Raw genomic sequence first — 27,521 nt, 5'->3', positions numbered from 1 at the left:
TAGGCTAAACTATCTCCTGGATTCCTGAGCTCTATCTTCTTTGGGCCTTTAGCTTATGAAAAATTGAAGGCATCTTCTATCTTTAGTTTTTCTTGGAAGGTTTTTGTTTTTCTGCTAGCTTCTTGCATTCCCTATGATCTGTTGTGCTTTTAGAATAGCTTTTTCCAGGTGTTCTCCCCAGGTGTCTTATATACCCAATATCAAATCACTTTTTACATATATACCCAAAAGGTACTCATAATCTCAGGAGCTGTCCCACACCCAGGCACTTGGGGAGCAGTACACCACAGTGACCATCTGCTAGGCCAGAAAAAGCCAAGAGAACTTTGTCAGTCTTACAATTTGGAAACATCAAGTTATGTTTTTAAAAAATCTATTTTTATAAAATTATTTTCTTTATCACATATAAATCCATGAAGAATATTGATGTCAATATACTTTTCATTCCTAAACTTAGGCAAAATCTTGGGGTGAATAATCAACTCCATTACAACTGAAAAAGCTTTATATCCTCTGGGAAAACTACTTTCATTTTTCAGGAACTGATATTTCTCTATTATTTCATGCACTGATATCCCCCCCCAAAAAAACATGCCTTGTCTTTTCAATAGTTAGCATTTTTTCCTAATGAATTTTTTTTCCAAACATATTCTTAAGTCTGTGTCAGAATGTTTCCAGTGTAGTTGTCTTGTTTGCTACCCTCTGTTGTCTGCTGCATATACAAACATTTTCTGTGTAAAGAAAACATGCTTGAGTTTCTATATGGTTAACATTTTTACTTTTGTTTGCAATATCTGAATCTTAACGAAACAGCTGTGTCCCCTTCTGTTTTTGTGCACTTTAAGATTCCTACTAAAGTTCTTTTCCAGAGACATATAGGGATTTTGTTCCTCTGTGCCTTTATTCTTTGAATTGCTCATAAGTTAGGAACAAGGAGAAAAAAAGCAAATATAGCCAGGGCCTCTGTCCCCCCACTGCCCACTTGCCCTCTGTCTATTCCCATCCTCAGCAACTAGCACCATCACTCTTCATGGGAGGGTCAAGACAAATGAAGGGAAAGGTGGAAACTGTAGAATAAGGTCCCCCCAGATCATTTGAATTTTAATTAGAACCCAGGACTCCTAACTCCCATCAGTAGGAATGTCATCTTTTGTAGGTGCTTTGCATATCACTCTCATACATAGTGTCCTAAGGAACGGGGAGCACTGCCACATTATCCCTGGTCCAGTGGGCATTCGCTCTCCTGCCATTCAAATCCCCAGATCCTCTCCCACTTTGTACTCTAGTGTTTAACCTTTCCGGGTAGAAGAAGATCAATACGAATTCTTCATTGTTAAGAATCGATGACTGTCCTGTGGCATCACTGCCATCTAGTCTTGCTGAGAAGCCCAGTAAATCTCTTCAGCTGCTTCTAAAGCTTGGTTTGTCGTCTTCGTCTTCCGTTGCTTTCATTTTTAATGCAGATCACTTTGGTTTCTGTTCCCCTGGGGGCTTGCAGATAAATCTTGGCAGACATGTTCAGCGTCTACAAATGAGATGCTGGAAAAGGGCCAGCCCACCCAGAATTTAGTTGTAATGGATGAGACACCCCCTTGGTTCCACTTAAAGACTGGGCTATTCGTTTCCACATTTATTGGTAATTACCTCATATAGTAAGTACCTGGGTGGGAAGTGCCCAGGATGAAGTTCCTGTGTAACAGAGGAGGCCAACCTGTGAGACTGCAATGCAGATCTGTGCTGGCTGACTCAGCCTCTCTCGTAAACAGGCATAAGTCGGAGACTTATCTCATTCCTTCAATGGGTAATAAAAAGAAGCACTGGATAGTTTAGATGCCCTGGATGAAGAAAGTCTGGCAGAAAATCTCTTTGTGCTGCTTACTTATAAACCAAGTGAAAAATTACCTGCCTGATTTTCTTTTATTAATAAACGAATATATTTATCATATTACTGAATAGCATCTGACTAAGGGTGAACTGTAAATATTTAATGTTAGTTAATGATCTCCTTCTCCCACAGTCCTTTGCTCATGCTGAGTGTCTGGCTGTTATCTCATCCCAAACCCCCTGAATCTTAGGTTTCCTAGGGGTAATATCAGAATCTTGGTTTCCATCTGCAGCAAAAATGTGGGCTCCATAGAAAAAGACAGGATCCTTTTAACTTTGATTTCTCCTCTCTTTGATCAGTGGACTATGCCAATTATTATCAGGGCCTATGGGATTGCCATGGTGACCAGCCAGCCGAACTGTCCTTCCAACGGGGTGACCTCATCCGCATTCTGAGCAAGGTAAGGATTAGAGTGTGGGGCTTGGATCAAAAGTCGATTTTCTCACTCTTGATGATGTAGTCACCATAACCAGAATTATCCCATGTCATATTCTTCTCTTGTGTGTATTACATGGCTCCCTCACACGTAAACTTCCATTGTTTTATAATTGTCAGGGAAAATTTTAATTGAAAATTCAGATTCAGGAACCAATTTTCAAATTTAAAAATAAAATAAAGTAGACATAATACTTAAAACTATGCCAATCAAAATTTGATCTTTTTAAAAGGGTCTTGTGGTGCTTAAAAGGTCATCACCACGTACATAATTTATTACCGTAAAATACTCTTGAAAATATTCTAGCTGGGTCAGCCGCCTTCTTATTTCATCTATAGATAAACAACACTGTAACATAGTTATATATGGGGGGAGGAGTCAGAGCTAGTTAGCTCAGTTGGTTTGAGCAAGTGCTGACAAGGCCAAGATAGTGAATCCAACTCACAAGGGCCAGCTAACTTCATTCTCTTCCTCAGTCACAGAGCTAGCCCCTAGCCACAGCTAACCATCTCACAAATGGTATTGCTGGATACAAAAAAATGGGCAAAAATAAGGATATATTATTGCAGATCCATCACCAATGTGAAGAAGCTTCAAAACTCATGGGCTGCTGTTTGAGGGATCAGTAACACCATCCTTGTAAAGAAAGACTGCACATATTCTGTATAGGTGGGCTAAGGAAATCGATTCTGTCCCTAAAAAACTTGTTAAAAAGTTCTCCCTCTACGAGGCAATCAATATCAACAAACACATTTTTGAAAGAGGCACAATTTGCTCTTTAATTGATTAGTATGTGAACTCCATAAAGGAAAATTGAAAACCCATTGTGTTATTAAGCCATCATTTGCAGTTTATCTTTGTTCTGTAAATGTCATTACCTTGGCCAGGTGTTTGTCTCAGTTTGAAATATACCACAAGCTCCTTAAGAAACAGACCAGGGCTGACCGAAGGTACCTTTCAGCTGTTCCAACGAGTCCCCTTTGAACTAGGACCAAATTCAAACCCAACCTTTTTCCAGAGAGCAGGAGGCCTGCAATCCCTGCTGGGTGAGATCACAATCTTCTAGTGATTTCTTCCAGACTGCTAATTCAGCACCACCCTAGTGCCATTCCGGTGCAGCTCCAATACACCAAGAATAAATTGGAAGCAAAGAAGGGAGTGGACATTGGCCTGATTGGTATTTCAAATGCCCGAAAGCAAGGTTTGCCGAGTAATAGAATTTGTGTACATTACCACGCTGGGGTAATCGAGTTATCCACTCAGGTGTGACCAGGCCTCTGTTTGCCCAGAGCCTGCAGGTGAACAAATTAACTGTTTACATTGTCTGAGGTGCCTGCAGCAGGAGGAGGGGAGAACAGAGCCAGACTGTCTGCTGGCCTTCTCTCTCGGTCATGATTATTCTGTTTGTTTTGCATGTCTTTTGCCTTTGTTAATGACTTCTCACTGGGGGTCCCTTTCCTCCATTTAGAAGGGGCTGTGCGGTGACTTGCCCTGCAGTATAGAGCTGTCTGCGGTTACCAGGGCTGTTGTAATTTTGAGATACCAAAGAACATGGGGACCTTCCCCAACCTGTTTTGGGTTTTTTTAACCAACCCCCCCTTCCCCTCCTCCATTACTAAAAGCCAATATATCAGAGTTTAATTCACAGGGAATAGTTTGCTGCCTTGGTTCTATCGGGCATCTTTCTCCATCTCCTGGAAGGTCCTGAGTTCGTAGTCATCCCTTACCTTGGTAGTAGCACACCAGTTGCCACCCTTCTCCACATTGCTAATCTCTGCATGGAAAGGGAAGAAATGAGAAGCTAGAAGCTTAACTGAAGTTTCCCTCATAAAACTTAATTCCAGTTAACGTTGGCTTGGGGAGCATTTCAGATTGGATTTACCTTTATTATATTACTTAACTCAATAAGAGTCCTTGGACAGGAAGGAACCTTAAAAGGCCACCCGATCCATTCCCTTGCCTCTAAAAAGCACAAATGAACCAATTCAGACAGATAGAAAAGGAGATTCCACTGCCATTATCAGCTGTATGTCTATTCAGATGTTCAGTAACTCCTAATCTCAGGAATTTTCTCTCATATGGATCCTAAATTTATTCCATATTATTCATATTTAGCCCCAGCTGGCTTCCTTTATTGGAGTCAGTTACACTCTGCAGCCTGCCTCTCACACCTGCAGGGACAGAACTGACCCAAGTTGAGGTTAGTCCAGAAAAATGGTATCTAGAAATCTCCATTTTACTTTTCTCTGTGGCCAGTAGAACTTTTGTCAGGCAAGAAAAGCCCACTTCTTAGGAACCTAGAGAAGTCTATTTCCCTGAGAAACACAAGACAAGATGCAACTGAGTGCAGCTCAGCTTACCTGGAGCAGTTTCCTTACCTGTAAAATGAGGGAGTTGTGTTAGATCTCTAAGGTTCCTTCCACCTCAAACATTCCCGGTCTAAATAAACATGGTGAGGCTGACTTTGCAAATCTGCTAAAGAAATTCCACACAAAAATGTGTCTTAGCTTTAATTATTTATTCAGATTAAACAAACAAAAAAATTCTAAGTTCTTTTGTTTTGTGCCCTCATAAATGCATTCGGCTTTTCCCTCTCTCTTTGTATGATAAGAGAAATATTCTGAGGGGCAGGGGGTGGCAGGTAGAGAACAGAAGTGGCCCCTGGATGGGGAAGTGGGGTGGGAATTGGGGGGTAATAACTTTAATCTTGGGCTCCTGCTGCTCCCTGCTGTTTCTTTCTCTCTTTTTTTTTTTTTTGGTATTTATTTGGTTTTTTTTTAATTGAAGTATAGTTGATTTACAATGTTGTGTTAGTTTCTGGTGTATAGCAAAGTGATTCAGTTTTACATATATATGTATATGTATATATATATATTCTTTTTCAGATTCTTTTCCATTATAGTTTATTACAAGATATTGAATTTAGTTCCTTGTGCTATACAGTGGGACTTTGTTGTTTATCTATTTTATAGAGCGTAGTATGTATCTGCTAATCCCAAACTCCTAATTTATCCTTCCCTCCCCCTTTCCCCTTTGGTAACCATAAGATTGTTTTCTGTGTCTGTGAGTCTATTTCTATTTTATAAATAGTAAGTTCATTTGTATCATTTTTTTCAGATTCCACATATAAGTGATATCATGTGATATTTGTCTTTCTCTGACTTACTACACTTAGTATGATAATCTCTAGGTCCATCCATGTTGCTGCAAATGGCATTATTTCATTCTTTTTTATAGATTAATAATATTCATTATATATATATATATATATATATACATACACACACACACCACACCTACTGTTTCTTAATAGTTGCCCAAGTATGACCCAACCCTGAATCCTAGAATCCTAGGGCCAAGAGGGTCTGTTAGGGTCTAGGGCCTTTAGACAGGAATGATCCCAGAAAGAGAGCTATTTACCCTTTTAAAAATTTTTTTCCAGAGAAGATGATTAGCTGGGTAAGAAAGCTGCACCCCCATAGATAACCAAATGCCCATCACCTGTCCTATTCTTAGGGAAGCAAATCGTCAACAGGTGGGTTACTTATGTGACCCTGAACAAAGTCACTTAATCTTGCTAATCCTCAGTTTCCTCATCTGTAAAAATGGGATAATTTCTATTTATAGGGTGTTGTGATACTTTCATTAGAGAATTTGTGTAAAGAAGCGCCTGGCATCTAGGATGATAATTATTATTATATTCCCTTCTTTTCCACTAACAATAGAGTAAACTTTTGGGGTCAATATTGGGTACACACTAGGAGTTCAATAAATTATTAGTGAATTGAGAGGAAAAAAAAGGTAGCCTGTCCTGCCAAGAACTCTTCACAGAGATATTCGAAAGCTCAGAAAGTCCTCTCTTGGAAATAGAAAGCCATCCAGTGAAGAGGCCTTACATGGAAATGCACTGTGCCTTTCCTGGTCTGAGAGAGTTTGTCACTGGCAAAATTGATCAATTGCTCAAACTTCTTTGAGGAGAGGCCAGAGCCATGTATCGCAGCTCTGAAATAGTAAGCAATGGCACGGTCTGCAGGACCCCGCCCACCTCCCCTAACACATCTATCCGTTACTAAGCCCCACAAAGTTGCATGCCCACTTAATGCACTGAGTTCCAATTTGGGCCGCAAATATATTAAAAGGAGATTTAAATAATGGAGCAGATCTGTGCATCCAGTGGACGTTCCCGCGTTCCTTTTGGGCCCAGATATTTCTGAACAGCATTTTTGGTGCAGGGACCGAACTTCGCTTCCACCCGGTGCAGGGACGCAGCTCCGGCCACGGCGGGGTGTTTAACGCTCTTCAGTGGCTCCAGATTGTGGTGCTTGTGCAGGTCTCCTCATACGTAACCGATGGCTCCCGTAAATTACTTCCCACGATGCCTGAGACCACCGCAGAATTCAAGTTTGAATAGAGCAGGAAAAAGGTGTTTGAAAGGCCTATTCACTCAGCTACATTTTAATTTCCTTTTCAATCTTGTCCCAGTTAATTTCACAAAATTAATCTCACAGAAGCAAACTCGGCAGCACAGAGGCTGCGGTTTTAGTGTGGCGGTCGCTCTGCCTGAACATGAAATAGGAGCTAATATAAAAATCCATCTGCTGTGTTTGAAATACACGCCGGCTGCTGCTCAGTCCTGTCTGACATTCCAAACATCAACAGCGGGGAAAAGTGATTTGGGGGTTAGTGGCCATCAGTACTTGGCAGGGGTTCAACAACAGGTGTACTCCAAAAATCCATTCAGCCTGGGCACCAGGCATGACAGGGTAGGTGCTGAATCACCCTCGGTGCAGTAACACTGCGCCCTGGCTTAGTTCCTTTTATCTGAGGATCGTAAGGCCCTTCTGTGGACCAGCACTGCTGTGAGCATTTATTGTAAGTAGGAGAAAGGGAGGTAAGAAGTCTCTATTTGGATAAGACGAGCCACAGTTCCCATGTTTCAGAGAAGTGACTCTGTCTTCCTGGCTTAAAGGCCTCTCACTAGGGAACCTTTTTCTAAATAATAAAGGTGCTTGTTCTACTCTTCGAGATAACCTAAATAAACGCCCATTTAAAAATTAGGCCTCCTCTTCCAGAAGTAATTTATAGTGGTAACATGAGCTGTCCAGCAGATAAGGGTGAATTAAAGAGAGAGAGAAAGAAACTCTTTCTCAATTGTCTAGAAAGAAGAAGAGGTTCCTGAATGGCCCTTAAATGGTCCCTGTTTACCATTTAAGGTAAACAGAGTTGATAGGCTACATCTCTTGAGCTTATGTTATGTGACTCATGAGTTGGCCCTGGGCTCCTCCAAGGTTTTTCCAGCTACTTATTTCCATGGAAGGCAGCCTTGGAGCAACAAGCTGGGCACCACAGAAGGTTTATACTTACATGGTGGCTTAGCCAAGGTGAGGAGATATTCTCACTGCCCAAACACACCATGCTTTGGTTTTTTTCTCTGCTGGTACAGTTGGTATGGAAACAGGGAGCCTTAAAGGCAAGGTCAAGTTTAACATTGAACATATGATGCTGTCAGATGGCCATGGGTCTTATGTGGATGAGGATGGACCGATTTCATCATCCTGGATGACAGTTAGCTTCCGGCACTGGATTGGAGCTACTTAAATTCAGGCCGGGTCCTGGCTCCAAACCCAGCTCCTAGTTATCCGAATGCAGCAGGCCTGTCCCTGGCACACCTGGACTATGTTAACATAACACCATGTCTGTTATAATGGGATTTTTAAAGCCCAGTGTTCTTCACCTACTCCCTCAAAGGACTACTTAAAGAATGTAGACCTTTCCCCTCCCTTGACCCCAACCCCTCCAGAAGAGATTTGTATGTTGTAAAAATTATCTGAATGCAGCAGTACTTCCTCTTTTAAGTGTGCTTAGTTGAATGTGACAACACCCTCATAAAAACAGATAAGTTAATTCCTTCAATTGCTTTAAATGAAGAATTTTTTTTTTTTTTTTTTTTTTTTTTTTTAAATTTCAGGGCTCTGAGGGAAAGGAGGTGTTTGGTGACATCTAGTGTCCATTTAGGACTTCCTCAGGCACCATTACCCTCCGCTTGGTTGACTGGGGGATGGGCAGGGTAATTTGGGAGGTAATTCGGGGGTAGGAAGTGGGGAGAATACAGGCCTGGGGCACAGACTGCACAAACATAGTGATGAAACTGATCAATGCCTGCCAAAGAGCTATCATTCACCTCTGACCTAACCAAAGGGGACGGTGAGGGAGGGTACCATCAGAAAATATCTTTTCTTATTTATGATGATACGAAAAGAGAAGCAGAAGCTGTCCCCATAACCCCATTTCACGTTAACAAGCAGGTCAACACTGTGCTGTGATGACGAAGATGATGATGATGATGATGGTATTTTCTCTCATTAATAACCCCTATGGGAGGCTATAGAGTTAGGAGGATGGGAATGGGATTTGGGGTCAGCTGGAAGGCAACGGTCATACACCGGTCAAATTCAGTAGAGGCCATTCCTTTCCCCCAGACAGGAACCAATCGTCTAGAACAAACCCTGGCAGCCTCATTCCTTCCAGGTAATTTTTATAAATGAGGGGACACCCATTCCAAGAGAGGACAAAAGGGAGAGGGTGTTTGTGAGTGTGCGTGTGTGTATGTGTGCTTATGCGTGTATGTGTGTGTGCAAATGCGTGCATATAAACCTGCAGACAAGAGACCCGGCTACATATCAACCTTATTCTCTAAACCCTGGCCACTTATTATAAAACCCATTTTTTAAAAAAAAGAGTAAAATTGGCATTTTCCACTTTAATCTCCTTAGTCCTGAACTGTTGTCCTGAACAAGACCCTTCACTTTCTACACACACACACACACACACACACACACACCCCTTTCAGTCAGGTGGAAAGTCCCAGATCAGATAATTAGCTGTGAGACCCAGACAGAAATGTTTACCTAGAACCATATAAGCCATGGCAGGGTTAGGTTAATGCTCACAATCACCCAATGCTTTACAAACTCCAGTGTAAAAAAATTCCAGCCATTTATTTTGCGGTGAATTTATAACAAATGCTCTTAAAGCCTTCGTCTTTTGACAGAGGTAATAATAAATTCACTGTTAAAGACGGTAGTTTAATTCCTTATACCTCCAATACTGCACAGAATAAACCATATTCATCACTGAGTAATTTTTTACCACATAAATCTTTAAAACTAACCGGTGAAGGCTGTTGAGACTGAAATATTGTAAATTTATTAGATATGCCCATGTAGTATTGGATTCAGAGGTTTCCATTCGAATATATTATGGGGAAAATTTGTGTCTTTAACTGTGACATTCCCTCCATTTCCCACTGCCAGTATTATAACAAGCAGCTCCTCCAGAGTCAACTGCACGTTTATTAGACAGAGATTTAGTAATAAACTCCTCACTAATCTGCCAAAGAGGCTGGATGACATTTCGGTGAGATGCTCTATTTAAAAGGGGTCACAAAAGCTTTGTTTCTGTGTAATTATTTTCTCAAAAGGAACTCAGCCTCCCCAAACCTCTGTCTGCTAGTGTTTCTTGGTAGTGTATGGATCCAGCTCTCCAACCAAACTAGCAAAATACTGAAGCAAATTATAACCTCATTGCAGATATACAGAGCAGTAACTTCTATGCTTATAGGATTAGTTACAGGGGGCTTGGGATAATTGGTTAGAACACAGAAAAGCTGGAATTAGCAGACATTGCCAGACTTGTGGTATTTAAGACTAATAAAAAGATTATATTGATTCTCACACTAGAAATAATAGACAATGATTTCAGAAAACTTACTATTTAAAAACTTTCATCTTGACATATGACACATTCAAGATACAATTAAATCCTCAGATTTGAACAAAAATCCTTTTACTTTAACATATAAATTTTGAGTGAAAGTCTGTGCCTGTAAGACGAGAATATTCTTTCTCATAATTTGCTAGTAAAGTGACATTTAAACTGACCAATTGATTATATCAAATTGTAATACCCTCTCAAGTTTCATTAAGGAAATATTAATATTCCTAGAATGAAAAATATTTTTTCTTTTAGATTCAGAAAGTGCATCATCTTTTCAGCAAAGAGCTTTGGGAGTTTCCCTGTTCCCACTAATATTCTGTATTTGGCAAGAGTTCCAGTTACTAAAAACTTCCAAGGAGGATTATGAACTTTAAGATTTTTTTTAATAAAATAAAATAAAATGTGTTTCTAAATATTAAGCAAAGGAGAAAAATCTCCTGGCAGTGCAAGACTGCAGCCCATCAGAATAATTGTTAAAAGACAGAACTCAGCTAGAAAGATAAGCGAAATACCAGCAATTAATATTCAGCATTTCACATTATAGTCAAGAGGATGTGTTTTTCTTTGTGATGTGTCTCATAAGCTGAGTGTTGGGAGCCAGACTCTGAGCTCTGTCTTCTTTTTGTGCAGGAGGATTAAGGAGAAAAAGAACAGCAACAACAATCCTGCTCCATCTGTAAATGAACAAACATCTTGATTTTATAGCTATTTGCTTTGTAAAACTGAGGAATGAAACAAAAATTACTGGATGCCTAAGTAACACTTTAATTCCAAATTCATTTACGCTGTAGCTATGTAGTTGTCACAAACCATAATGCAGTATTTAATTAAAATAACAGAAGTGCATCTAGATATGTCCTGGGGTAGCTATCACCAGATTATAGTCTATGCTATCTGCATTTTATTTATGAAATGGCAGAGTCTAAGGTGCAACTAGGCTGATACAAAAGCCTAAACATTTTAACCTGCATTTTTATAAAGGCTCTTTTTCTTTCCTGCTACGTCTTTAAATTTTTCCTCCTTCTGTCTTTCGGGGGGATTGTTTTGATGTCGATAAAGATCTCTCTTTCTAACTCTTGCTTTTCAACTATTGACCTCCTGTGTCTTCTGGCTGTGAAATCCCCCATCTGTTGTCATGGAAAGGCTTGTGAGGTTTCACAGGAGCCACAGCAAGCAGGGGACATCTTAGCGGAACTTGGACGTGGAGGGTAGGAAAAAAGCAAACCCTTTTCAGGCTCAGTGTGCTTGTTCCCATACAATCTTCCTTGCACCTTTTTTTCCACCTATAAATACCCGTTATAGTTTACACGCTTGCTTGCTCTACTTTGTGGATGTTCACATGCAGACATACTGCTCCTTTTCATAAACACATAGCATCTATCTTATACGCAACCACCATCTATCTCCTCGTTCACATTGGCTGTCCCATCAACCTCCTTGTCTGCAGAATTATGTTCAGCAAGGTCCCGATTTATAGGAAATAAATAATGAAAAATGGAACAGACTGGGAAAGATAATCGAAACATTCAAATTGTTATTTTTCACTGTACTTTCTACAAACAGAGGATCTATAAACACCTAGCAAAGGTGTTCGCTGATTCCTAAAAAGCAATCAGTGCCTATTGGAACATTCTGACCCAGTGGGTCTCTACCTTGTATTTTTCCTGTTCTGTCTTACTTTTTGATGCCCCAAGAGCTCACCTTTTTAAACGGCAAATGATGCTGTGTTATTATTTTCATTATTTCTGCTTCTTATTTATCCTGTTTATAATGACAAGTTTTTGTCATCATTTATCCTCTGTAAGATAATCCTAAGAATTACAAAACAAAAACAGTAATTGCAACCACCTTTTTAAAGAAAATAGCCCTTGCAATTACTATATAAAGATATTTGATAATGGTAGCATCAGATCACAGTCCGATCCTACAGCAAGGATCTTTTGGAGAAGGGTCTCTTACACACACTTGTAATTATTTTCTCCCCTTTTACAGGTCACATAGAAAGTTAATTTCAATAGCTGCTAATTTCCATCCAACAAGAGTGCGGTACTTTAAACCACCCCATATAATTGGATTCAAAACAAATTTAGGAAATCGAGTGTGTTAGAAAGCAAATAAAAATATCCTTTTGGTAAGAAGGAGGGTGAAAGTAGTAAAAATGGCCTTTTTTTCTCCCTTCTTTTCCCTTCACAACTTTGCCATTAAAGTTGCACCTACAGCTAGAAGTTTGTCTGTGAAAAATGGTCATTTTGTTTCTCTGCTCAAAGAATGTTATTAAAATGCTAATTTAAAAGAAAAAGGAGTTAAATATCTAGCGATGGTGCATTCTAATTGCAACCATAATGAGCTCTCTAAATGTGCGTGCCCCTGACACACACAGAGCATAAACAGCAGTAAACAGATCATTAGTACCCGCGTTCATTTATTCTGGCGACCTTACCATGACCCCACCGAGGGTAGGGTGAAAAGCAGGTGGATCTGGCTGTGACACCCCCTAGAGGGATCCAGGAAATGAAGCTATAAGCGGTTGTCATGGAAACGCCTATGTGTGCAGATGATGTAACACACCGGCAGGCTGTAGGCTTCGCAACTGGGACGTTGCCTTTCCCTCGCCGGAACAATCTCACAGATTAAATTATTCATTTCTTTAATTCACATAGCAAAAGGAATCCTAATTTTCTTGGTGATGTGCAACTCTCTTCCATTTGTCTAAGGTCTGTCATCCCCTCTTTCTCTGAAACCTACCCCAGCTTCCTACATTCTAGCCCCGAATCACTGAATCTGACAAAATCAAGTGGAGGAAAGGCAGTGGAAATCTGATGCTCAACATCTGTACTTATAAAGAGAAAATATAAGATTTTAAGCTAAAAATTAATAATATAGACAGTGTTCCTTTCTGATGAGGGCATGGTGACCAGGGACTAAATGTATACCTGTCCTGAACGAGATGGCTTTGTTTGGAGCAGGACAGGGTCAAAGTGATACCTGATGCAGAGAGTGTAAAGCAGACAGGCACCAGCCCCAAATGAACACATCACCATAGCAAGGTGCAGGGATAAGAGAAAAACATAAGAGAAAAGGAGCATCTGCTCACCCCCTCCCATGTCCAATTGAGGGAACCGAGATTAATAAAAATAATTCTTTGGAGAATGATTCCACTCTATCCTACCCTGTTTTGCACCGAACAACCTCAATAACCTTACAGCAACAGTAGAATAACTTTTCTTCTTTTTTTAAAGGAAGCAAAAAAGACGATCTCTGGAAATTATTTTAAAATAAAAAATATCCTGGCCTGCGCCTCCCCCCCCACCCCACCCCCACTGCACTTTAGATGAACCTGTGATACTGTAGCAATGGCCCTTGAAGTGCAGTGGGGAGGTGATTTAGGAGAATATTAAAGGCAATGTGGAGATTCAAGGCGCCTCTCTCAGGGAGATCTGGAGAAATATGCAGCACAGATGGGCCGAGCAGATTAAACATTTCCGTCACATTGTTTCCAAATTGTGTTGTGGTGCCTGAGGCTGGTACTGCGGTCAGAGCAAAATAGAGTGGTGCAGAGCTGCGAGCTGCACAGTTTATAGAATACATATTAATACACCAGTCTCACATGGTATCACAATTCTAATAGCTCCGAAATGGTGCTGTCTCTATTGTTCCTGAATTCTGCACTTAGCACCTTGCTTTCTCCTGTCTGCAAAGTGTTTACCTTCCCTTTATCCTTCCTCTCTTTTTTAGTCAAAGTTCAAGCTGTGTGTTTCTCATTTCTCTTTTCCATACAGCCCTGTTCCGCCTTCCCTCTTACCTTCACAGCTTATGATTTTTCTGTCATGCACACTCTGTATTTTGCCCACACTTACATCACCAACAATGTCCAGTTCGTGCGTGGGTCCTGTACCCCCTCCCTAGCCTTGACTTGGTCATTATCCACTCACACCCAGTTCAGGACATCAGTTCAGACTTGAGGCTGAATAGTCCCCTGCACTCAGGGCTCCCAGACCGTACATCTAGCTGACACATTCCTCTTCTCAGGACACTCAGCTCTTTGCCGGGGGTGAGCTTTGTGGAGTTGTTGCCATGTGCCCCCCCCACCCCCACAGCTGCTGTCGCTGGCCACCAGCCTTTCCATGTCCCCTTTCTTAGACTCAAAGCCCCCCATCCCTGGCCCCGGCTCCAGTCTCACCAATGTCCAGGTTAGCAGGTTCCCTGAAACGTGGCAATAAATAAAACTAGTTCAATTGAGGCAAATTTAATGATACATTTTTATTATGATTTATAGACCAAAACTCTGAATAATGGAAAAAAGAGAAAATGATTGCCAAGAACTTAAAACCTTGTGTGAAACAGCCTGGAGAGGCCGCCAAGCTACCCAAGGTTTCAGCCAAGCATTGGGCTCTGATCCTTTCACAGGTTCCAACAGAACTAATCCACTGTCAACCCAACTGACCACTTGCTTTCTCCTTTGGTAAAATCTCTTCCTAAAACCATTTGTCCTGAAAAACGGGCACCTGTTTGTGGTGAGCAATTGTTTTTCTCAGCAATTGGAAGGGTGCCGAGTTAGAGCCCTCAATTTACTTAATAACTTTGGATAGCCTCAGAAAGCATTAAATTTCCAAAGCTGGATTTCAGTAGAGAAATTGTAGGCCAACCCAGAGTGAAAATATGATGTTTTTGGCTGACCTTGGAATATTACAATCTACTCTGCTTAGGAATTCAAATTTCCCATCTTTACTAACGATAATGTATGATGTACAAGCACTAATAAGAGAAATAAGTAATCATAAACCAATAATTCTGTGATTGATTGGCCTTTCCCATACATATATGAAGCATTTATTGATCTTTCATGTTAGGGGCTGATTGATTGTTCCCTTGAAGAAGTAGTCTCTTGTTTACAAGCACTGAAATAGTGAACTTTGATGGTTAAAAGAATAAAAGTATGAGACATTTTCTGTGAATCTTGTTCCACAGAGGCTTATCGAAGCCCAATTCAATGTGAAAAGAGAACATTTCCATTAGGAACATTCTCAGGGGAACCAGCAGTGTCAAGCAGCTTGCTCCAAAAGCCATCATGTGGATTTGAATGGAAGCTATAAGAAGACACCACAACTTTTAAGTCACAGTTAAAGAGATGGCCTTAGAAGGGATAAGCAAGCTTGGTCAGCCTTTGAAGAAGGAATAGACTTGGCAGCTGGAAGGCTGAAGCCTTGGAAACCCAGAATGGCAGGATTCTTGATTTCCTTCCACTGTTTTTTAAAAGTGGGGGTAGGGGTGAGATGGCCACACTGGGCCAAAGAGCAGATACAGGCCATAAACATCATTGTACTTTCCCCCTAAAGTGCTGGTTGGTCAGCTGTAGAGGGTTCATAAACCCTTTGAGAATCTGATGAGAGGTCTGGGCCTCACCCCAGGGACAAAACACATGTACACATGCACACAAATTTTACACCAGTTTTAAGGAGTTCAAAGATCCCTTCACATCCATCCACAGAGAGGCCATGGGTCAGAGACTCCAGTTTACGAATCTGTGCCCTAGAGGATGGTGATTTCCTTTTGTTGGAAAAGCCTAGGATTCACTGAGCCTAGAAATTGAATTCTCAGCCCAAGACTGGACGGTCATTCCAGGTCATGTCTGTGCTACTCCAGGGGAGCCATGGAAGAGCTTAAACAAATAGGAACCAGCAGGGAGGAGAGAAATTAATATGTAGCAATCATGGAGTAAGTGTATTTAATCTCTTTTAAGGCTTATGATAGGCGCCTGCTGGTTTTCCCCCTGATATCCCCTGACACCTACTGACAGGGTATTTGCAGCCACACAGGGACTCAGGGCCCTGTGACAGGAGGAGCACTGAGAAGGGCCATGATAGTCTTGAAGCCATAAACAGCAATAGGAAACCACTGGAGGCAGAGTCAAGCTGTGTGGCAAGCCCGTGGTTGGTGGCCATACTGCTTTTTGTTTATAGAATTTGCTGTTCTTTTTATGGCAGGTTTGGTAGGGGTTTTTTTTCCTCGTTGATGGAGATTAGCAGCACAAATCCTTTTATGGCAGTGTGCAAGCCCCCATAAACACTTTTGATTGTTGCTGATGGTGAGCGCTGTGCCTATTTCAGATTCCCTCAATACTCTGCTCATCCAGGCCAATAGCTTCTCCAACCAGATAACGGAGTCCAAATAGCCAACCTTCGTTTTTAAGACTCCTTCATCTGAGGGGTTCAAGGAGGTGGGGCAGGGTTGATGTTGAGGAAAACAGATGTTTGATCAAGCCCAGAAATATTTATGACGAGAACAAGCCACACATTATACTATTTTTGAGTGAAAGTCTTCTTAAAAGATTTTGTGGCAAGAAGCAAGCACTGATGTAAAGGGTTTGTTTTTTTTTTAAATAGCTTTTTATATTCTTATCCAAATAATCTTCACTTAACCATTTTGTATAATTAACATCTTAGCTCTACCACACACAGTGTACAGAATAGAGAGTTACAGAGTGGGGAGCCTGTGTAATTCTGATTCCCTAACATTGTCACTTGTAGGTGTGCATCCCCACCTTGAAAGTAGAAACACTTCCGCATTGAGGATTTCAGGTCTCCTGGGACTGTCTTAGACATTTTTCCAGTCAGTCCTTCCAAACACCTGGGCAAAAAGAAGTCAAACTTTATTGAAAATGTTGATACCAGGAATTCAGTTCTCTCTGCCATCCCAAAACTAAAATCCAAGAATCAGCAACTTAATAAAAATGCAGTAAATTAGCACCTCTAGACAAGAGCAGAGTTCATTCAGAGCTGGGGTCTGCCTGGCTGAGCCAGTACTCTCTCCATTTTAATAGTTTAATAAAAATTAGCATAATTAACGAACATCTGTATGATCCAGAGTGGTGCAATTTGGCACTTGGAAACGAGGGCTTAAACATGATTGCTGTGAGTTTAATGTTGTTTTAATTCTTTTTGGCACTGTGCAGTGAAATAAACGTTTGGTGGTGATAGTTCTCGGCCGGATCTCATTTGCATTTTTCTCCCTTTGATTATGAGCAATTGTGGACTCCCCAGCAATTCATCAAAGTAGAAATTATTTTAAAATACCTCGTGGTGTTCAGACTGGGCTGGAGCAATGCATGGTGGGGTGGTGATAGGAGAAGAAAAGGCTAGAAATTTTCCATTCATGCTTTAAACATCTCAGCCCTGTAGCCTTTTTCGGGTATCCAGCCAAGGGATGAAATCTGGAAAAGACAGTCAGATCCCAAGACCTGTAGGTGCTTTGATTAAGCTCCTAGGCTACCACAGCAGGATGCATATGGTCTCTGAGACTGTGCCATCCTCCTTACACTTCTGCTTGCTCTTTTGTTTTGAAGGGCAGAGAGTTGATTGCACGCACCCCAGTTCCCACCGCTGTGGTGAGAATGCCACATCTGCGGTCGGCAGGGTCAGTGCTCCCCTCGAGCAAGAGCGCACTGACTGGGAGCCGGCCTTTGCAGGTGTCCTGCTGTGCCTCATCTGCTTCCCGTCTGCACCCTCTTCGAGTTGGCAGAGAGCACCTTCCCAAGGCTCCGTCCCTACTCCTGGCCTTACGGCTAAAGGGGGATGCTGCCAAGTGTGCGTCAGAGTCGGAAGTCTTGAACGGTCCCTGGGGAGAGACTGCCCTAGCTGAGCCCCTCAGGTGACGAAGATGACAGCATGTGGCAGTAGAAGACCACACCTCACACATGTGTAAGCAAGCTGACTTTAATCAAAAGACTGTCAGACAACATGGTGCCCACCCTCTGCCAGTGAGGTAGCAGAAGAGCTGAAGCTAGAGTTTTTAGGATAGAGTATGCGCTTCCCCCGCACAGCAAGGCCCTGTCGACATGGCCATTGCAGCGACGTACTAATGCAAGGCAACTCTACCAGAAAACTTAAGGCAGAAACTGCCCTAACTTCAGTGTTGGGAAATGGACAGTAACATAACTCGTACCAAGAGGAGCTTTAAAATGTCCTGACGTGGGAATTCCCTAGCGGTCCAGTGGTTAGGACTTGGCACTTCCACTGCCAGCCCTGGGTTCAATCCCTGGTCAGGGAACTAAGATCCTGCAAGACTTGTGGCATGGCCAAAAAATAATAATAATAAAAGGATAAAATAAAATGTCCTGACAGGCATAGGCTGAGGAAATCTGGGTAATCTCCCATACAGCAGTGCAGACTGTAGGGGGAAGCTGGCCTCCCTCCTGGGGGAGGGGGGCAATGAGAAGGTGCTGTGGGGACAGTGGGGGAGGGGAGTGGACACATTCATTTATTTATGACAGATTTTTAAAAGGTAATTCCCTGTTCCTTTTAGGATAAGCTCAGTAGTCTCACTTCTTATGGCATCTGAGATGCTCTTCATGGTATTTAGGGAGCCATTTGGAGAAACTGTCTCCAAAGGCAATTGCTCTCTTCCTGCCACAACCAGTTCAATCACCAGGGAATATCTTGGAGTTGGTTGTAACTAAATCTGCTCAACTGAGAGTACAAATCCCCACTGTTCCCTTCATTTCTTCATAACCTCATTTAACAAAGTTTTTTGGGCCCCATTCTGTGCCAGGCACCATGCTGACTGCTGGGAATACAAGAGCAAACAAAACCAACAAGGTCCCAGCTCCCACAGAACTTTCCACCCAGTGATTGGCAGTGAGACAAAGGCCGGCAGATACAAGGCAGCGTGATGATTCATTTCCAGGGAAGCACAGGACACAGTGCTGTGGACCACAGAGCTGGGGCCCTCACTTAGAGAGTGGCAAGGAGAGGCTTCTGGACAGGCCAGAGAGACTCAGGAATTGAAATCTGAAGGCTGCTTAGGAGTCAGCCCTATGGAAGGGAGGAGGGAAGTAGAGGCTAAACAGGCAGAGGAAAGGCTCCATGGTGAGAGACCCTGAGGCCCATGAGAGTAGCAAAGACAAGTTCTGTTTTACTAAGGGTCCACTAGATTTAGGGGATAAATGACAATGCTGGGCAGTGAGTGGAACTAGGTCATGCAGGGCTTTGTCCACCCTTTTAAGAAGTTGACAGTAGGCTGTAGGAACTCACTAAGGTTTCAAGCAGAGCCGTGATATTATCAATGTGCCTGTTAGAAAGATTCTGGCTGCAGAATGAAAAACAGATTGGAGGAGAACAAGAATGGAGACACAGAAACCAATGTGGAGGTTGTTTCTGTAGTCCTCAGGAGAGGTGACAGTGACATGACTCTAGGCTATTGCCAATGGGAATGGAGAGAAGTGGATGGATTCCAGAAATATTTTGGATAGAGAATTGACAGAACTCAAGGACTGATTGGAAGAGGAGGGTGAAATTGGGAATGACTCTTGGGTTTCTGGCTTGAGTAACTGAGTGCATAGCGGTACCACTCACTGAGACAGAGAACACAAGTGGTCAAGATACTTTGTGAATGGGAATGGATACAGAGGCAAGATGATGGTTAAATTTAGGACACAGTGAGTTTGAGAAGCTTGATGGACATGCACTTGGGTACTGGGATCCAACCCTTAGATCTGGGCTGGAGCTATGGTTGTGAGTCATTTACACAGGCATGGTGGCTAAACCACAGAGGTGTATAAGATTGCTCAAGGAAAGTGCATCAAGTCAGAAGAAGGCCAGGACAGAAACCCTGGAAAACCACATTAAACGGAGGAATAGAGGAAGATGAGGAGAATGAAAAGAAGCAACCAGAGAGGGAGGTAGGAGGGAAACCAGGAGAGTATAATTATAGAAATTAAGAGAAGAAAATGCCTCAGGAAGGGTCCATAGTGCCAGCAATGCTGAGAGATCAAGTAAATTAAGGATTGAAAAGTCCTCATAGAATTTGAGCAATAAGGAGGTTATAGGAAGCGTAAGTGGAATGACGGAGGCTGAAGCCTGATTAGAGTGGCTCGAAGAGTGGATAGAAAGCAAGAAGTTGGGGCAGTAAGTGAAATAAATTCTTTCAATAAATTTGACTGTTAATTGGCAGCATAGACTAGTCGAAATGGGAAGCAGACATGCATTAGGGACTAAATAATTATTTTCAAACACGAAAGAAACTTGAACACACTTCAATGCTGACGTAAGGAGCCATTTACATTAGAGGCAGAGGTCAGACTTCTCAGAACCTGGTCTCTAAGAAAGCAGAAGGGTTACAAGTGCACATTAGGTAAGTTCCTGTTTGAGTGGCTGAAGGTTGACAGATCTGATGGCTTCTCTTTTCTCTTTGAAGGTGGAAAAGAGGTCAGCTGCTGAGAGGAAGGGGAGAGGCAGAGTTAGAGGAGGGGAGATACACTAACAAAAAGAAACAAAAAGATAACCAGTTGAACCAGAATTTTAGTGTGTCAGCAACCTAGTTTTCTTTCTTTTTTTCCTAGAACTCAGCAGCCAGGTGGGCAAAAGGCAGACAGTTGGCTCCATGGTACCCAAATCCAGTTGAACTGGAATACATATATTTTCCATGTATTCCTAAATTTCACTTCCTTCAAAAGAAGGAAAACATGTTCTAGTGCTTTCAGGAATAGTCCTATAATGTTCAACATCTGCTGTGCTTTTGAGAAGCTCTTCTGTATTCAAGGAGCTCCATTCTCAACCCTGTGAGCTCCACTCTCAAACCCTTCTTTTAAACCCTCTCTTTCCCTTTCTTGTTTGCCCCTCCCTGTGGCTCTTACATCCTGCCTGTCATTATTGATAGACCTGTCAACCTCTGACCTCTTCCAGGGGAGGAATCTAATGTTTAGAGTACCTACTATGTATCAGGCACTTTGAATTGTTTTCATGTCTGCGGCGTCACTTATATTCCCCACAACAGAGGGGTGATATTATCCCTACTCTTACAGAAGAGGTAGTTAAAGCCAGGAGACCCTCTGGTCACATGGCTACTAAATGACCAAGTTGGGACGAGATCCCAGTCTGTCTGACTCCGAAGCCCATTACTCTATGCTGTAAACTCCCAGGGAGCAAGCAGTGTTCTGATTCATCATCCATCTCATGGGAACTCAAACAACACTTTGCACATAGAAGGTGCTTGGTAAATATTATTGATTTGAACTATGACCTGACTCCCTGAATACTTTAGTGCTCTGGCATTTTAGGGTGTGCCCAACTTTCCCCAAAGGAGCCGTTCCACTCTGCTTGGTGAAAGACATGCTCTTTAGGTTCAGCAATGGCACCAAATGTGCTAAATTTACAATGCAGACAGAAAGATGGCAAAAGAAAAGCAGTTTTTCTTCCTTCTAGATAACTTTTAAATTTAGTAATCCCATCAGGGGTGTTAATGAGTTGTACTGACAGTGTCTACAAAGAAACCACCCAACAGAATCTCCCATGTGATCATTTAACAGATTAACAAAGATTAACAGAAGCATGACTAAATTCCAACTGAAACCATCCTCTTGTCATTTCTCAGGAATATAACATGTATGGCTGGTGGGTTGGAGAACTGAACAGCCTCATTGGGATTGTTCCAAAGGAGTATCTCACCACCGCCTTTGAAGTGGAAGAAAGATGAAGCCCAGGTATCAGAACTAATTGCCAATGAATTTGTTGGCCATACCTTCGTTTCTTTGTGAAGAATGAGAGTTGCCAGTGAAGTAGCTTTTCTTCATTTCCAAAAGTGATGCTGGTAATTCACCATTGAAAGAAGATAAGGCTGTAATTGTTTTTCCTAAATTGGGGGACTGTGTCAGTCAGGATTAGGTTCAACTACATGTGACAGAAAACTCAAAATAACAGTGATTTAATTAACACAGAAATTTATTTTTCTCTTCTGTAAAAATCTGGAGGTAAGTAATCCAAGGTATCTAGGTCCCAGGTATCTTCTCTTTTTGCCCCACTGTGTGTGGTCAACATTCCCAAGGTTACCTCATGGCCCAAGATGGATGCTCCAGTTCAAGCTATCATGTCTGTATCCAACCCAGCAGGAAAGATAAAATGACAGGAGAAGGGCACACCCTCTCCTTTTAAGGACATTTCACAGATGTTGCACACACCACTTCTGCTTACATCCCATTGGCCAGAACTTGGACATACAGAGACACCAAGCTGCAAAGAAAGCTTTCTTCTAGGTAGAATCTGTGTCCAGCTTAAAAGTGGAGTGGGGCAGGATCGGGCCAGGGGTGGGTGGGTGGGAGTGGAACTAATAAATTTAAAAGGGAGAATGAATATTGGAGAATTAGGAATTTGTGCCACAAGGATGGGTCTCAGTTTCTTTACACACAGCTCTCAAATCCAGAGCACCATTTCCCCCAAATGCCCATGTATTGCAATATGATTGGCAAAGATTAGGAATCCAGTTTGAGGATTCCTATGGAACATAATCAAATTAACTTTTAGGTAACAAAGAATATGGATTGCATTTTATCAGCAAGAACCACATCATACTTTAAAACAGGGAGTGAGTGTTTGCTTTGGGTGGGGTAACAATAGGATTAGAATTAGGATGGTGATGGAGGACACCAAGGCTAGCATGATATCACTAGCTCCATCTTCTGGCCTGAAATGGAAGCAGCCTTTATTGATGGGGTGAAGGATGTTATGTGTGACAGTGATACAAACTGGCCTTGGAATCTTTCAGACCAGGGCCCACTCTAGTGTGCAGCAGCAGTTGAGTGGTTCATTTAGGAAAATACATAAGGAGAGATCTTACTCTCTGATTCCCCTGTACAATCATGAAGCACCAGCTCGGGCCTCTCGCTCAAGGTTTGACCTTATGATTTTCTGAATGAGGACTCCATTTCCAGGCCATGAATGCAGAAGGCTTGGAATTTTTTGGTCAAATCTAAATAAATTCACCCTACTTCACTCTGTCATTTATTTCATGACAAACTTGTTTATCTCCTCATTCTCTTTGACCCAACGATTCCACATCTAGGAGTTTATCCTACAGTTACACTTGCACACGTGCAAAGTGATATACACACAAGGTTGTTTGTAATAGCAAACCATTGGAAATGACCTAAATGTTCAATAGAGACCTCGCCAAGTAACTGTAGTAATTCAGGGAATTGAATACTATGCCACAGTAAAAAAAAAAAAAAAAAAAAAAAAAAAAGGAAGTGCTCTGCACACATGGAATACATTATGAGATATGTTGGTAAGTTTAAAAAAAAAAAGCAGTGAAGGGTAGGTCTAATTCGCTCCATTTGTGTAAAGAGGGAGTCTCCAATTGCTTATATATGTATGAGTTACCGCTGGAAGGAAAAAGATGATAACACTGGTTGCCTCCAACGACAGAGAAACTGCATGACTGTGACACAGGGTAGAAGGGAGACACTTTTTACTCTATGCCCTTTTATAGCTTCTATATTTCGAATCATAAAAGCAAATTTATGTATTTTTCCTCCTTTAGGACACATATCCTTCTCTCTACCCTGCCTTTACGAAGAAACTGATGATCAAGAGCTCCCGCTCCCTATCCCAGCCAGCCCACCAACATCATGGGCTCTCCCCTGTACAGAAGAGACCCAAGTCTCTGACACCCACCGTGTAGTAACTGTAAACCACCAATGAGACAAGTGAGAAGAGGCATCTTCAGCAGACCTGTTACTAAACCTGCCTCCTCATAGCTGAGCCCATCTCTAAACATCTCCACATACCCACTTCTGCCTTTTCCACAGGCTTGTCACAGAGAAGGTGAGAGAGAGAGAAACCTTTGGAGGAAGAAGTTGCTGGTTGCTTTGGCTGGTTTGAAAAGCACGAATAAACCTCAGATTTGGTTCCTTGCCCTGTGTGATGGTGGTGTGTTTCTTTTTGTACTGGTATCAAAATGCTGGCTCTGGGCATTCTTATCACCTCCAAACAAAGTGGGAAGGGAGGACTTCCCTGGCGGTCCATCGGTTAAGACTCCTCGCTCCCAATGCAAGGGACATGGGTTCAATTCCTTGGTCAGGAAACTAGGATCCCACATGCCTCGCAGCCAAAAGCAAACAAAAACAAACAAACAAACAAAAACCACAAAGTGGGAAGGGAGAGCCTGAAAGAAAACAAAAGCCCAGACAAAGAAGAGGGCTTGCAATTGTCTTTCAGGGCAGAACCATCTCTGGAACCCAGGCTTGTCCGGTTTCTGGTCTGGTCTGGCTTCTCAGACTTCCTTTCATTGCCTACTTGTTATTTTTTCTTTTGTGTTCACTCTGTCTGAAATGAGACAGGGCTAGAAGCGAGTCCTTGGAGTCAGCACATGGGAGAGTTCCCTTTTGGGCCTCAGTTAACAACCCCACTGTGTCCTGCAGGCTGAGGGAGTGCTGTGGGGAGGGCTTGTGTCTATACGACCCTGTTTCCTTTTCCTGTTGCCTGTGCCTAGCACTCAGGTTATCTGTGCCTTCAAGAGGCAGCAAAACATGATGGTTAAGAACATAAGCTTTAGGACTTCCCTGGCGGTCGGTCCAGTGGTTGAGACTTCGCCTTCCAATGCAGAGAGTGTGGGTTCCATCCCTGGTCAAGGAGCTGAGATCCCACATGCCTCGCAGCCGAAAAACCAAAAAACATAAAACAGAAGCAATATTGTAACAAATTCAATACAGACTTTGAAAATGGTCCACACCAAAAAAAAAAAAATCTTTAAAAAAGAAAAAAAGAACATAAGCTTTGAGGGAATTCGCTGGTGGTCCAGTGGTTAGGACTCAGGCTTTCACTGCTGGGGCGGGTTTAATCCCTGGTCACCGGAACTAAGATTCCCTAAGCCGCGAGGCGCAGCCCAGAAAAGAAAAAACATAAACTTTAGGACCAGACAACCTGGAAATAAGTCCCAGTTCCCTGTATACTACATGTTCTCTAAGAGCAAGTTACTTGACCTTTTACGCCACAATTTCTTCACCTTAGAAGGGGTATACTCCATCTCACCAGGTCATTAGGAGATTAAAGGAGTTAACGTGTAATGTACCTGGAACACCACCTGGCACATAGTAACTGCTCAGTAAGGTTTAGTTATTATTATTGCCTGACTTTCTACACAAGAAATTTTGAGAGATGGGCAACTGAGCAGCTATAGAAATTTTATCTTCGAAGCTGCCTATTCTATTCAGAGCTGTCCTGGCTTGGCAGTAGCCTTCCTCACCTCTTAACAACCATATCATAGCCCTGCAGTAAAACACCATTTCATGTCACCAAAGAGAGAAACTGGGAGCAAACAGGGATGTTGTCAGTGGATTCCAAGTTTCTCAAAAGATCCTATGCCAGCTATTCATTTCCAGATTTTTCTGACCCAGGAGTAAAACAAAAGAAAGCTTTGTTATATGTGATGGATAAAGAAGTAACAAAAGGGGACAATTTAAGTCTGGGAGGGGGGAAAAAAAGAGATAAAAGGCACTACAGAACTGTCCATAACGTCCCCTCCACTTTACACAGGGTGCCAAAGGAGAAGCAACCACTAGGTGGCAGCAGATGAGCAGATGAACCAAAGGGAACCAATTGCCTTCCGTTTTAGGAAACTTTGCACCAATCCCAGCCTACAGGTAAAGACAATGGGCATTGTTAAAGTGGTTAATGGAAGGAGCAAACAGAAACCCCTCTGTGCCCAACTGCTCCCTCCCTAGAGAACCCTCAGGGACCCAAGTCTGGAAGGCTGGGTGGCTAACAGGAGAGAATACCACTGTGCCACAGCTCCATGACTAAGACACCAGAAAAGGGGAAACCAGAAGAGGAAGAGGGGGTGTCTGGGGCCAGGTAAGAAGGGGAATGAAAAAGGAGCAAGGTCAGGTACTTCTCCACTCTGCACAGTTCAACACTCTCTCAGTGGCATGGCCATTGGCTTCCAGTATTTAAAACAAAACCCCCTTAGTGCAATAGTCCTTTCTATACCTCCAGACCTGAGGAAACCAACCACTTGCCAAACTGCAAAGGTCTTTTGGCACCTCAGTCTACTGCACCACACTCACATTCTAGCTGTAAAACTTAAGAGGAAAAAGTAGATTGGCCCTAAAAGATATAAACAAATGGACTAATTGGGAATCTGGTCCATAGTCATCTGGCTATTTCTGACCTTACAACATGCTGGAAAAGATAGTGCAAGTCCGAGACTATCTACAGACAAAGGGCATTCTCTGTTAGGGGCAAGTTCTAAAGGAGACCTCTGGGAAGTAGTGGATTCCTACAGTCTGCCTGAAGCTAAACCTCACCCAGCAGACCTGCTCAATTCCACAGCCACCATCTTAGCCAACAGCCTCAGAAAGCAACTGCCTAATCAGATTACTGCTTCTCTGTTTGACTCCACTAACCAAATCCCCACCTTACTGCCTGTGACTAACTGGATAACTGGGGCATTAGACCACTTAACTAACCACATTATATGTAGGATGGCTTCTTAACAGCCACTAATTGCTCTAGCACATGAAAACTGGAGAGGGTAAGAGGTGGGAGGCCCTTTTCCTTCCTTGATATTATGTAAAGGAGAGAAAATAAGAAAGCTAAAATCCTGTGTTTAAGAAGCAAATGCATATGTGCCCTTCACAGATAAATAGTAATTTACACAGAACTTACTGACTTCCACTGGATAACCTGACCTGAGGTGGGTACAGTTTGGCCTGCCTCATCCAAGCTGATAATCTGAGAATACTAAATGCTCTGAAAGCAATCTTTCAGCTACATTTCATTAAAAATACATTTTTCCAGTGTGTTTCCTCTGTCATCCATATAGCAAAATAGCATAGACATTGTTTTACAATTACCTCAGTATTAAATTTTCCCACACAATGGTCTGTTATGTCTCTTAGAAATCTGTATTTAATTCAAAACCAATGACGTCTTTTGCCTCTGGTGAATAAAAATGGGAAAGAGAAGAGAATTCCTATTAAGTCTCATTCCCTAAACCCAGACATTTTGACTCTATTTAAAGAGGGGCCAACTAAATGTCCTCCCTCCTGTTACTTTATCTAAACATAATATGTAAGCGATAGCCTAGATTTCAAGTTATCCTTAACTTTTTTAGCACTTTAGCTTGCTCAGTTGCACCAGCTTATTTGTAATCAGTTAGTCTTTGCAAGTGGCAAAACTGAGGATCTGAAAGGTGGTGACTTGAACAAAAATCACACAAAATCTGCTGTTGAAGAGGAAATGAAATGAGAGACTCCTGAAAATCTCAGGCTGCTGCTCTGCTTATTGAATCATTTGAGTTCCGTTGCAGTGAGACACCTCCAGTGACACATTTCCAAAATCCACATTTCACACCAGTCACTTACATCACAATAAAGCAGTGGTGTCATAAAGCATGTGTCTGTGTTGGGGGTGGGCTGGGGAAGGGGGGGCAGTCCTGCCTTCATAAATCAGTCTGAGAAAGAGGGAGTTGAAGAGAAGCAAGAAAGGAAAAAAAGAATCCAACGTATGTTTCTATGTTCCTCCTTCTTCTTTTTTTTTTCTTTTGTTCCTTCTCATCTTGAGAACAAAACTCTTGAATGTCAGGGACAGAGGTGCTTTAACCTTTGGCCAAAGGGAAGCTCTCCCTGCAGGTCTCTCCACCAGGAGCGACTCTGGA

At 42.2% G+C, this 27,521-nt stretch overlaps 1 protein-coding gene across 1 annotated transcript in view; it reads left to right on the top strand.

Moving 5' to 3' along the window:
- The window catches only part of SKAP1 (src kinase associated phosphoprotein 1), a 280,187-nt gene extending 256,409 nt beyond the window's left edge, over positions 1-23,778 (top strand). Inside the window, exons 11-13 of the mRNA XM_061175616.1 lie at positions 2,185-2,285; positions 21,465-21,573; positions 23,406-23,778. Coding sequence (XP_061031599.1) covers positions 2,185-2,285; positions 21,465-21,566 — 203 coding nt within the window. The 3' untranslated portion in view covers positions 21,567-21,573; positions 23,406-23,778. The remainder of the gene's footprint in view (positions 1-2,184; positions 2,286-21,464; positions 21,574-23,405) is intronic.
- The last annotated feature ends 3,743 nt before the right edge of the window (positions 23,779-27,521 follow it).

The sequence above is a fragment of the Eubalaena glacialis genome, chromosome 19 (genome assembly GCF_028564815.1).
Source record: "Eubalaena glacialis isolate mEubGla1 chromosome 19, mEubGla1.1.hap2.+ XY, whole genome shotgun sequence".
Lineage (NCBI taxonomy): Eukaryota > Metazoa > Chordata > Mammalia > Artiodactyla > Balaenidae > Eubalaena > Eubalaena glacialis.
The sequence above is the reverse complement of the archived record's forward strand: the minus strand, read 5'-3'. Positions and strand labels throughout refer to the sequence as shown.